This window comes from Aquarana catesbeiana, linkage group LG13 (assembly GCF_042186555.1).
Source record: "Aquarana catesbeiana isolate 2022-GZ linkage group LG13, ASM4218655v1, whole genome shotgun sequence".
NCBI classification, from domain to species: Eukaryota; Metazoa; Chordata; class Amphibia; order Anura; family Ranidae; genus Aquarana; species Aquarana catesbeiana.
In genome coordinates, this window is record NC_133336.1 from 58355193 (window position 1) to 58368410 (window position 13218).

The 13218-nt window shown below is 45.3% G+C and overlaps 1 protein-coding gene across 1 annotated transcript in view; it reads right to left on the bottom strand.

Annotated features, from left to right (window-relative positions):
* Positions 1–13218, bottom strand: part of BRF1 (BRF1 general transcription factor IIIB subunit) — a 643919-nt gene that overhangs the window by 258193 nt on the left and 372508 nt on the right. The window contains exons 9-11 of the mRNA XM_073610050.1: positions 5106–5145; positions 4930–5022; positions 2758–3000 (exon numbers count right to left, since the gene is read on the bottom strand). Coding sequence (XP_073466151.1) covers positions 2758–3000; positions 4930–5022; positions 5106–5145 — 376 coding nt within the window. The remainder of the gene's footprint in view (positions 1–2757; positions 3001–4929; positions 5023–5105; positions 5146–13218) is intronic.

Consider the following 13218-nt stretch of genomic DNA (forward strand, 5'->3'; position numbering starts at 1 on the left):
ACTTGGGCACACTCCAGATCCAACGATGTCCACGAGAGCCTTGCCTCTCTCTGGGGACTCAGACTGATTGGCTTTGGGAGCAGTGGGAGACATTGGCTCCCGCTGCTGTGAAACACAGCCAGTGAGCCAAAAACCAGGGCTTTAGTATCACTTTAACATGTTAAAGCCTATATGAGGTTTTACTGACTGGGTTTACATATACTTGAGATGTACTTAAAGTGGTTGTAAAGGTAGAAAGGTTTTTTTATCTTTATGCATTCTCTGTATTAAGGTAAACAAAACTTCAGGGTCCAGTCCCCCCCCCCCCTTATACTTACCTGAGCCGCATCTTGCTCCAGCGATGTGCATGAGAGCAGATTTCCTGGGTCTCTCTCTCATCTTTGGCTCACACAGCAGCGGGAGTCATTGCTTTCTACTGCTGTCAATCACAGCCAGTGAGCCAATGAGGAAAGAGCAGGGGGCGGGGCTTAGCCATGCCATGTGTGTGGATAGACAAAGTCAATTCACAGGAGCGTGGCCCCATTGCAAGAGACTTGCTAGTGGGGGCACTTTGCAGGGGGGAGGGACCAGGAGTGCCAGCGGGGGGACCCAAACAGAAGAGGATCTAGGCTGCTCTGTGCAAAACCATTGCAGGCAGCAGGTATTACATATTTGTTTTTTTGTTTGTTTTTTTAAATCACAAACTAATCACGTTAAAGTTTCAAATTTTAGGTCACCTCTTGGTCTGCATACACTCCTATGAAGATGATAGAAGTTAGGATGTAAACGAGCTGTGACAGATTTAAAAGTAGCATTCCAGTCAAATCCTAACTATATCTTAATCTACTCCCACCCCCAATCCAAGCTTATTCTATCCACCCTGTAAAGGAAAGACGTCTATACTTACCCATGCTGAGGGCATTGCGCTCTGGTCACATGATCATTTCCTAGCGTTGGCTTCAGTGTAGAGGAGGGACAGCTGACAACCAATGCCCTAGAGCAGGAATATGCAATTAGTGGACCTCCAGCTGTTGCAAAACTACAAGTCCCATCAAGCCTCTGCCTCTGGGTGTCATGCTTGTGGCTGTCAGAGTCTTGCTATGCCTCATAGGACTTGTAGTTCTGCAACAGCTGGCGGTCTGCTAATTGCATATCCCTGCCCTATAGTAAGCCTATGGGTAATGTTATTGACAAGGCTCTGCAACCATTGTCGGAGATCTTTCCCCTTTATGGAAACCGGCCACTGAAGAGATCAGGTGACCAGACTGAATAGGTAAGTATAGAGATATTCCCTTACAATATGGTTAGAATAGGCTTAGAATGGAGGTGGGAGCAGGTTTAGGTATAGTTAGGATTTGACTGGCCTTTTACTTTTGTTTAGCACCTAATACTAGCATTTTATATGATGCCACACTCTCCATTAAATCCAACTTCCTTATAGATAACAACAAATGGGAGCGATTATATTATGAGAGACAAGACAGAGCACATCGGTGTACAAAATGGTAGTATAGGACAACAGAAAAAAAAAACAAATGATTATCTGGATGTCATTACAGCAGACTTTGCATTATCCTCACTTCAACTACACCTAATAACAGACCAGAGTTTTACACATGTTCTGAACAATCTTTGGAGAAGTGTATTCTGGAGATGCCATACCTGTAAAGCCTCAGGTTGCATAGAGAATGTTTTATTCTAGTTTCCCCTCATTTCCTCTAAAATCCTGTGAGATGTCACATACTGCACAAGGACAGCTGCCTTTATCGCATGACCAGGACATCCCTGTTAGCCCATTTCCTATCTCTTCATATAGGGATCTCAAAACTTTCTAAACAAAGAGCCAGTTTACTAACCTTCAGACTTTAGCGGGGCCAGACTCTGGCCAGTGGGAGTAGATAATGCCTTAGGCTTGGTGGTCAGTGGGAGAAAAAAAATTACACAACACCCCTGTGATTAGGAGGCGGAATAGTGCCCCATCAATTGTATAAGTGGGGAGAATAGTGCCGCCATTGTTGGTGTCAGTGAGAAAAATAGTGCCCCATCATTGGTGTCCAATGGAGGAATAGTGCCCCATTGTTGGCGTCAGTGGGAAAAATAGTGCCCTATCATTGGTGTAAGTGGGAGGAATAGTGCCCCATCAATGGTGCCAGAGGAAAAATCTGTCATTCTGGATGTAAGAGGGAGGAATAGTGCCTTGTATCAGTGGAAGGAATAGTGTTCCAATTGGCCACATAAAAGCAAGTAAAGGAGACCACCGTCTTAGCAGTTCACCTTTATATCAAGACAGAAAATTGCATGATGGTTCGCCACACATGGATTCTGGATAAAGATGTGCATCAAGCACCTTAGCACTATTGCCTCCTTCACCCTAGTTATCCTCTTGGCACCGGTGCCTCCCGGCCCTGTAAGGGCTTTTAAATGCTGGGAGGTGGGGCAGGGTTTCTGATCAGGTCACCGCCGTGATTGACTGACACAGCGGTCACATAACCGGAAAGCTTCTTATTCTGTGCCAACGCAGCTCTGTTTATCTTTAGGTAAGCATATATGTGGCCTCTCAGCATTAAGGCTCATCCACCGAGAGGCTGCATATTTGCGTACGGCCGGCAGAAAGAAATTAAGGTAAGTTAAAGGATGAAGCTTATTTGTGATCATCATAGTTCTCGCAAGAACATTAGAATACAAGTAATGACCTATGCCTCAAACAAGATAGAGCTAAAAAAACAGTCACTCAAAATCATTGTAAGGAAATAACGCAAAGATAATTCTCAGACTTACATTTCTCTTGCTCCTTAGTATCTATACATTCTTTGATCGAGTCTGTGATCCCCAAGCTTGCAGCAGTAGGCAGTGGTCCCAGAAGAGATTCTATAGGAAGTGGTTTTATCGTAGGGGCATAACAATTCGATTCATCCCTCTCTGCAAGTTCATTGTAAAAATCTTTATTTAGGTGACTGGCGGCTGCTTCCAGCTCCTCATCCTCCTGTTCATCTTCCAAAGTGCTTCGACTGTCTTCCACATCTTCAAAAACAGATTAGCATTATTGTCCCATTTGGAGATCAGTTTAAATAACATTACATTCTACAAAAGTCATATCTTTCCAAACCCATTTCTGGTTGACGTGTGGCTCACTCACCCAGGTTCCTATTTTCTGTTATGTGGGTTGTGTTTGGAAGCAGGGGCTTCTTTGAGACACCAATAAAACCCATTGGTACAAACCTGCAACATTTAATGAGCTTTTAAGATAGGGAAGATCCTGGACCAGTGTTGCCAACTGTCAGTATTTTTACTGGCAGCCAGTAAAAAATGGGCACTTTTCTGCTGCCAGCAAATGCCAATGAGAGGAAAAGGTTGCCAGTAAAAAATATGGCTGTGACGCTCGACTTGGAACTGCGCATTTACAGTTCCAGTACGGAGCCAGCCGAGACCATCCGAGTGCCTGTTACAGTATGTTCGGGCAGCGCTAGCGCCCGAACATACTGTAACAGGCACTCGGATGGTCTTGGCTGTCATGGTGCAAGGAAGCAGAGCGCAGCGGCTGGAGCCTTGTGTGCGGTTCTGGAGCAAGGCAAGCCGGGGTGGGACTTTTAGGCTACTTTCAGACTGGGGCGTTGGGGGTGTCGGCGGTACTGTCGTTTTTGCGGCCCTTTTCGGCCGCTAGCGGATGCTTTTAACCCCCGCTAACTGCCGAAAAAGGGTTAAATGCGCCTGCAAAGCGTCGCTGCAGCGGCGCTTTGCCGGCACTCCAGCAGCAATGCCCATTGATTTCAATGGGGCGGGTGCGCTGTAGGAGTGGTGTATACATAGCTACTACAGCGCCTCAAAGATGCGGCTTGCAGGACTTTTGGCGCCCTGCCAGCGCACCGCTCCAGTGTGAAAGCTCTCGGGCTTTCACACTGGAGTGAGAGGAGAGGCTCTTTACAGGGGCTATGCAGGCGCTATTTTTTGCGCTATAACGCCTGTAATGCGCCTTAGTGTTAAAAGCAGCCTTAGCGCTGTTTGGACTCAAGGGACCACCTGCTGTGGAGAGAGACTGTTACTCAGGAGGGGATGTGTTGCGTCAGTGAGGTGTCATCATTTGTGCTGCTGCACACTGCTGTCAGTGTCACGGTGAGAGTCACTTTCATGTGTGTGTGCCTGCCCATTCTAATTTATTGTCCTCCTATACCTGAGCTACTTACTAACTATATTGAAAATAAAAGAAATATGTTTTTTGCCTTAATATCTACCTTAAATCACATTGCTAATTGCATATTGTACTTGTTTGTAGAGCCTAAATGCTGAAATTTACGCTTAAAACTGTAATTTTGTACTTTTTGGAATTGCCAGTAAAAACGTGGCTGTGCCAGTAAATGTTATGTCTTGTGAGTAAATTACAATCTAGTAGGTTGACAACACTGCCCTGGACCACCATCAATTTCTACCACTGAGTGAAGAGGTAAGGATTCTATCATATTCCCTTCTGAGCTCACAGCTCCCTTCTGAGCTCGGTGGGCATGATAACATCACCAGTTAGACCTCACCCAACGAGTTTTGCAACAAACAGAGCAGCAAGTGACATCTGCTAAAGTTTAAATAGACTCCCCTGCCACCACTGCTGCACGTGTCTAAGCAAAAATTGTGAGCATTAAATCCTACTACAAAATGGCGCAGTTGGAGACCAGCCACAAGAGGCCAAACTGAAGATAAAAAGGCCTAAAATGTATTTTATTTATATACTTTAGTTCTAAAATCCCCTTCTCTTGAACCACATTAAATGTAGTCATTTTGGAGGGCTGTCCACATACTTCTGACCATATGGCTAGGTTTGACCAATGGTCAGGTGTCCACAAACTTCTGGCCATATAGCGTATATTATAGGCATTGCTTTAGGATTATTATATACAGTTACTCGATAATTACTGACATCAGTTTTTAGTAATTGGATAGTTTTAGATTATGAAGTCTCACCTTCTTTACTGTAAGAAGCGTAGATTCCTTTTGCTTTCGGCCTACTGTTTTCTAGCTCATTCTCAATTTCATCCTGGTAGGTCGTAATCTCTCCTGTCATCGCAAAATCACAAGGGTAAGCAAGATGGATTCACAAAAACTTGTCTAGGCTGGACAGTATTATGAACGCTGCTTACCTTCCACATCATCCAGCTTTTTTGACAGTTCGTGTTCGAGCTGCAGAGGAAAAAAAAAAAAAAAAAAACAAGAAAAAAAAAGATGAACACTAAGGCAGAGTCTTTTAAAGGAAATCTTCAGAACAGAGTACAATGAAATATCGCATTTTCTAGCAGTCCATTAAAAGAGAAGCACTCAAGTCAAAGGTCTGTCTGTTCCACAACACCTGCTTATCTGCCTTGAAAGGTATTCAAATGAACATACCAGGGCCCACCAAAAACTGAGAATACAGTTATTAGGTCAACTTATTCTTTAAAGGAATGTATTTAATATTGCTTATGAAGATAAATTTACTTCTATGGCCAACAGGTGGATCTTTAGACTCTTATTTCATTTTTGCCCATCTATCCCTTGGCTGCTCTGTTGTTGATGATGAAAAAAAAATGTTAACAGAGTTTAGTAGCTGAAGCTTAAATGTAAACATACAGTGAATGACAGAGAAATGACACTCCCTGCACTTCCCTGCCTGCTTAGTTCAGACAGGTGTATGAGGTTTGAATTATAGAATGTTTAAAGGCAAACAACCTCCCCTGTGCTTAATCTTTAAAAACCGTATAATGCTCTGTAACACCAGTATCATGGGAGCACTTGTATTAACATTTATTTTTAAAAAATAAAGATTTTCCATATGCATAACCAGATATTGCTCTTCTCGTTCTCCTTAGTGGCATAGATGAAACCCAGGGGCACTTTTTTTCATATGATGTGGGGCTGCCTCATTATTCAAGATAAATGGTCCCAAGTGGTACAATTCCTGCACGATCCCCTTTAACCCTTGACCCTAAACCTTCCCTAACCCTGATGTAGAAAAAACAGGATTTTTTTATAACAGCTTTTATAAGCTGTTATAAAAGAAACATCCTTTTCTTTTGATGTACATCACGGGACACAGAGCCTCAGTAATTACGGATGGGTTATATAGGGTATCACTAGGTGATTGGACACTGGTCACAAACAGGAAGTTCAACCCCGTATATAATTCCTCCCCTTACAGGGAATACCTCAGTTTTGTAGCAAAGCAATATAAGTGTATTAGAAGAGGGGCGGGACCTCTGTGTCCCGTGATGTACATCAAAAGAAAAGGATTTTACAGGTAAGCTGTTATAAAAAATCCTATTTTCCTTCTCGTACATCACGGGACACAGAGCCTCAGTAATTACTGATGGGATGTCCCAGAGCAATGCTATCTGAGGGGAGGGGACCACACAACGTAGAGTGTAATCAGACCTGAGGACCTTGTACCGCTGCCTGCAGCACACTACGCCCAAAGGCGATATCCTCATGCCTTCTCACATCCACCTGATAAAATCTGGTGAATGTATGGACTGAAGACCAGGTTGCGGCCTTGCAGATTTGAGCCATAGAGGCCCGGTGATGCACCGCCCAAGAAGCACCAATAGCCCTTGTGGAGTGTGCCTTGATCTGAAATGGAGGAATTTTGTGTTTCAAACCGTAAGTTTGAATAATCATTTGTCGAATCCATTTAGAAATGGTAGACTTTGACGCTGCCTGTCCTCTATTGGGACCTTCTGGCAGCACAAACAAAACGTCCATTTTGCGAACTTGAGCAGTTGCTTCCAGATAAGCTTTGACTGCTCTTACTACATCCAAAGAATGTAGTGACCTTTCTTCCGAAGAACAGGGATCAGGAAAAAAGGAAGGCAGAAAAATATCTTGGTTTAGATAAAAATCTGAAACCACTTTCGGTAAAAAACTAGGATGAGGGGGCAATACCACTCTATCCTTATGTATGATCAAATAAGGCTCTTTACAGGAAAGAGCTGCTAATTCTGATACTCTTCTAGCAGAAGAAATGGCTACCAGAAAAATGTATTTTCTAGTCAACAAGATTAAGGGAATCTGACGTATTGGTTAAAAAGGCTGTTTTTGTAAAACAGACAGAACCAAATTCAAGTCCCAGGGACTGATAAGGCCGAGACCTGGCCCTTGATGGTACTCAAGGCCAGCTTCATCTCTAATTGCAGAAAAATCAAGAATTCTACCTATCACATATTTTCTGGGATGCCAACCCCTGGATTCACACCAGGATACATAAGCTTTCCAGACTCTATGATAAATTACTCTGGAAGCTGGCTTCCTTGCATTGATCAAGGTAGATATCACAGGACCTGAAAGCCCACGACTCTTCAGAACGTGGGTCTCAATAGCCAAACCGTCAAATTTAGCGTTTGTAAGGCAGGATGGAACACTGGACCTTGAGATAACAGGTCTGGGCGTGACGGTAAGGTCCACGGGGAACCCACCGTCATCCTTACTATTTCTGCATACCAAGTCCTCCTGGGCCAAGCGGGGGCTATCAGAAGTACCGACTTCCTTTCCTGCCTGATCCTGCGAGGGAGTCGTGGCAGTAGCAGAATAGGCGGGAATGCATAAATCAGTGAGAACCGATGCCACGGAATCACCAACGCATCCGTCCCGTATGCAAGGTGATCCTTTGTCCTTGTCACAAATTTGTCTATTTTTTTGTTGAATCTGGATGCAAAGAGATCTACATCTGGAACCCCCATCTTTGGCATATGGCCCAAAAGACGTCGGGATGAAGAGACCATTCCCCTGGGAGTAACTGCTGGCGACTTATATAGTCCGCCTGCCAGTTCTCTATCCCTGGAATGAAAACTGCCAATATGCATGGCACATGCTCTTCTGCCCAGACAAAGATCTGGTTCACTTTCCTTTGAGCCGCCCGGCTCCTGGTGCCTCCCTGATTATTAATATAAGCCACTGCTGTGGCATTGTCTGACTGGATTCTGACTGGGCAACCCTGTAGCCTGAGAGTCCAGGCCTTTAGGGCTAGATATGCCGCACGGATCTCCAGAATGTTGATGGGCAAGGTCCTCTCGGCTTTGGACCATACCCCTTGGACCGCAGACTCTTCCAGAACTGCTCCCCAACCTGAAAGACTGGCATCCGTTGTTACCACCGTCCAGGTAACCGGTAGAAAGGATTTCTCTTTCTGCAGGCTTTCGGGTATTAACCACCAATTGACGCTCTGACGAACTGCATGAGAAGGGGGGAACGGAAAATCTAATGCCTGAACCTTCTTGTTCCAGGCCGACAGGATACTGTGTTGCAGCAGTCTTGAATGAAACTGAGCATAGGGAACTGCTTCAAATGAAGCTACCATATTTCCCAGCAGCCTCATACAAAGGCTGACAGAAGGACCCTTTTTGGTCCTGACTACCAGAATCAGCTCCCTTAAGGCAGTAATCTTTGCCTGAGGTAAAAATACTTTCTCTTGGGTTGTACTACCAAATACTCCAGTCTTCTTACTGGTTTTAGGAAAGATTTTTCTAGGTTGAGAATCCAACCTAGGCGTTCCAGATACTTGACTGTGGTCATCAAGTTCCCGCTCAAACAGGCTACCAACCGGTCTATCAAGAGCAGGTTGTCTAGGTACGCTATGACAGTTATACCTTGAGCCCTTAATCTGGCCAGAGGAGAAGCCAAGATCTTTGTAAACACTTGAGGTGCAGTGGCTAGCCCGAAAGGCAGAGCCACAAACTGGAAATGGCGCCCTCCTATCTCGAAGCGCAAGTATCTTTGATGAGCAGGAAAAATGGGTACATGCAGATATGCATCTCTGATGTCTATAGATGCCAGAAATTCTCCTCCCTGCAGGATGGAGACTACTGACCGGATTGATTCCATGCGAAAGGATCGAATCCTTAGGAATCGATTCAGATCCTTTAGATCCAGAATGGGTCTGACATCCATTTGGCTTTTGGATCGTAAAAAGGTTGGAATAAAATCCCAATCCTTGATCTTTCGTGGGAACCACCATGATGACTTCTTGCGACAAAAGCCGTTCTAACGCTAGAAGGAGCAACTGCTTTTTCTCTGGATCCCTGGGGACATTTGATCTGAGGAAACGAGGAGAGGGGAATTCTTGGAACTCCAGTTTGTAACCTAAAGTTACTGTGGAGATTACCCATCTGTCCTGAAAATCCTCCTGCCTGAGCTTTGAGAACTGTAGCAGTCTTCCCCCCATTCGAGCGAGCGGGGGTGCCCCTTCATAAAGAGGCTTTAGTGTCTTGTCTAGCAGGCTTCTTCCCCCAGGACCTCTTTTGTCTCTGGGATTGACTCTTGTTTCTTGACCCAGATGGAGGAGGCCGTCGTGACTGCCTGGAGGCTGATGCTCCTGGCACTGGGGAAAGAGTCCGTTTGAAAGAGGGACGCTTACTCCTTTTCTTAACAGGTAAGAGAGTGCTTTTCCCACTAGAGATCTTTGGGTTATAATTGTCCAGATCTTCTCCAAACAGCCTTGCACCACGAAATGGAAACCCAGCCAGAAGTTTCTTACATGGTGCTTCAGCTGACCAATTTTTCAACCATAAGATTCTATGCATATGCACCAACCCAAGGGAAAGACGAGAGGTTTGCATGATAGGATCTCTGATGGCGTCGACAGCAAAACATAAGGCCGCTGGAAGGTTAGCCAACCCCTGGGCCTGCTGTTCAGGAAGAACTTTGATGACCTGCTTAACATAGTCTCTTAAGTATTGACAGACTCCGATCGCTGCCACTGCAGGTTGAGCTACTGAACCTGCTAAGGAGAAAACATCTTTCAACAGGGATTCCATCTTTTTATCAACAGGATCCCCGAGCATCTGAGCATTGTCTACAGGACAAGTCAGACTTTTATTTTCGGAGGAAATGGCAGCATCAACAGCCGGTATGCCCCACATTTTTATAAACTTTTCTTCCATCGGATAAAGTGTTGAAAACTTTTTTGGCGGAAAAAAACGTTTATATGGGTGATCCCACTCAGAATAAAGGAGCTTTTCAAGTAAATTATGAACAGGAAAAGCATGTGTTGTTTGAGGAGGCTTCAGTGACCCCAAAGAAGAAGAGGGTTCTTTAACTGATTCAGATATGGGTACTTTAAATGTGGAGCGGACCAATCCAGCAAGGATCTGTACTAAGACTTTCTCATCCTGAGAAGCCCTTCTGCACTTGATTCCTCAGAGGAGGAATCATCCGTCCCATCCTGATCCTCTGAAAGGGATTCTTCTCTTTTATCCCAGAGCTCCTCTGCCTGAGGGTCCTGGATAACAGAGGAAGATCTAGTGCGTTTTCTTCCACTGAGTGAAGATGCAATTACGGCCATTAATCTTTCCTCTAAACCATTAATGGTTGAGGAAAAAACCTCCTGTGTAATGTATACAGGGGCTGAAGTGCCAGAAGCAGATGCAGCCCCTGACCCCAACGGCTCTCCCTGGCTAGCCATCCCTGGCCCTTCAGGGGGGGAAGGTACTGCAGAAAGGGGGTCCTCAGAGACTGAGGGAGATCCCCTAGAGCCTCTGGTTTTTGGGGTATTTGTACCTCTTCTACTCATAGTGCAAAGCAACAAGGTGAAGGTATCACAAAAAAATGAAACACTGACTGCTGAGCGATGTAGTCCAGCAACAGCCTTGCTACCAATGCCCAGTCTAGTGATTCTTAGTAAATGCTGCCTAGGAGAATGCCTGTGTCCCACCTTACATGCGACCGTCAGCTCTGTGTCCCTCCATAGGCTGTGTGCACTTGCAAAGTGTGCTTCTTATAGCCTTGCAGCCGGTGACGTGGGTGTCTAAACAAGCCGGACGTCGCACTGACGCTCCGCCCCCCCCCCCCTCTGACCGCCCCCCCCCCCCTCTGACCACCCCCCCTCCTCGTTTTTTCCAAAAAACGTGCGCTTCCAGCACGAGCCGACCCTCCGGGACAAGCGTGGAGGGGAGGCTGGGGGTGGAGAAGGAAGGAGAGAGGCCGGCAGTGATGGGGTCCGCCATATGGCGGTGGCGGCGATAGTGCGGTATACTACCGCCTTACAGACCACTTGCGGACCCCCCTATTTTTGGGGGGAATATCCCAGAGGAGAGCCCCCCATCCCATCCTACCTGGAGCTCGGCTGGAGGAGCTGTGCAGCATGAACATCGAGACAGACAATCAAGCATGAAAAGGTATGTGCTCTTGGCAGCCCTCGGTGGTGACAATAGGCATAGCATACATTTACTTAAAGGAGAAACCTACTAGAATTAAAAAATTCTGTGGAATCTCTCTTACCTTATCCAGCTGCAGGGTTCCGTTATACAGACCCAATCTTCACCTCTCACTGTGGGCTCCGTTTTGGAAAACCTTCAGAGACTGGGGCCCCCTACGGATAGGGGGATCCGCAGTTCTGGGCCTGTAAAGCACCCGGCCAGAAATAAGGCTAGAAAACCAAATTCTGAAATGCGGGGTCCAGCTCCGGTTCGCCTGGCTTGCCGCAATATAGGATATTCCCTTTGGAGCTCAGCACAGGACATCTTTACATGTCCAACACCTAAGACACTGGCGAAAAAACTGAGGTATCCCTGTAAGGGGAGGGATTATATAGGGGGTTGAACTTCCTGTTTAGGGTGTGACCAGTGTCCAATCACCTAGTGATACACTATATAACCCATCAGTAATTACTGAGGCTCTGTGTCCCGTGATGTACGAGAAAGAAATAAGACACACGTTTTACATGATGTGCTATTTGCCACTCAGAAACCTATAGCTCGCCATTGGATGTAAGCTCTTGCCATTTAATAAACAGATTTATACTCACCGGGGGATGCCCGGCCAAGTATAATAAAATCTGGGATCGTTGGTTGGCTGTCCTGGAAACTTGTCCTTAGCCTTACCAGGTATTTCAAATTAACCAAGTGTATTCTCTCTACTTGCTGCTGTGCCGCTGTCCTTCAATATTTCTAAGGTTCTTTTCGGTACCTAATTGTATACAGTTCTAAATCTCTGTTTACCACCATTTTTTTTCTTTATGGTACTATTCATAATGTATGCTTCAGATCTGTGCTAGGGGCTGCTCACCCACCATCTGGGCAACACCACCATGTTATGTCCCATCCCCCATTTTTCTCCTCTTTTCACACTTTTTTTTAACTCCTTTCTTACTAATTACTAATACCTATTCCATACCCATATCTTGTAAGTGTCTACTTTCTTAAAACAGACTTCCTCCAGAATTCCCTATTAACTACCTCCATAATACCTTCTATATTAAATAATTGGGGGAAAAAGAGGGAAAGGACACCCGGCGAGTACTGGAGATATCTCCACACACTTATAGCAGTTGGCCTGTCCTCTAAATTGGACGTACACATTTTCCTTTGGTTATTGTCCATGTAGTCAACCATGCTACAACACACAACATCTGATAATACCTCTCTGGAGACAAGAGACTTAGGGCCCTTTCAAAGGAGTGATCCTCCTGGCGGACTCCGCTTTGCTCAGCGGGGCATCGATCTACTGATCCCCGCCGAGCAGGCGGATGACAGTTCCGTCTCTGCTTACTGTGCTGAGACGGACCTGTCAGAGCCCCGCTCTCCTCTATGGGGAGACCGGATGAAAATGGACCGCCTGTCCATTTTCATCCGATCCGCCAGACGGATGGAAAATAGGGTCCGTCTGGATTTCATGGACAGGATCGGATATCGGCAGGGATGTCAGCGGACGTGTCACCGCTGATATCCGCTGCCCCATAGGAGTGAATGGAGGCTCTGATCAGGTCCGCCTGGAAAACTGACAGGCGGACCTGATCAGAAAGCCCGTGTGAAAGGGGCCTAAAGAGGTAACAACTGTTTATAATTGTCAGTTGTCCTGTAAGAACTGGTATTATGTTGTTCTATGATGGAACTTCACACCCATTTTTGATGTTCCTCGCTACTCTTGTCTTTACAAAATAACAAATAAAAAACTGACCCAAAAGCATTCTAGTTTTCCTTTAAAACATCCAGTCACTGAATCTTCGGTTTGAAATCCCTATTCTGACATTCACATGTAGTGGCAGCAAACCTAGTTTAATTCTAAAGGCCAAATTTCTCAAATATTTCTGTAACTATTTAAAAAAAAAAGATGAAACATATCTGTAGCCTTTTCACTCTGTTGAGTTCATTACAACTACATTAATCCCAAAATGACCCGATTATCGCCAAGTGGCACTTTTCAATGTGTGACATTACTTCTGAATATAGTACGTCTTCCCAACTGGCAAAGCAAAGATAAATCTCAATTCCTGTGTTGCCAGGGGAAGAT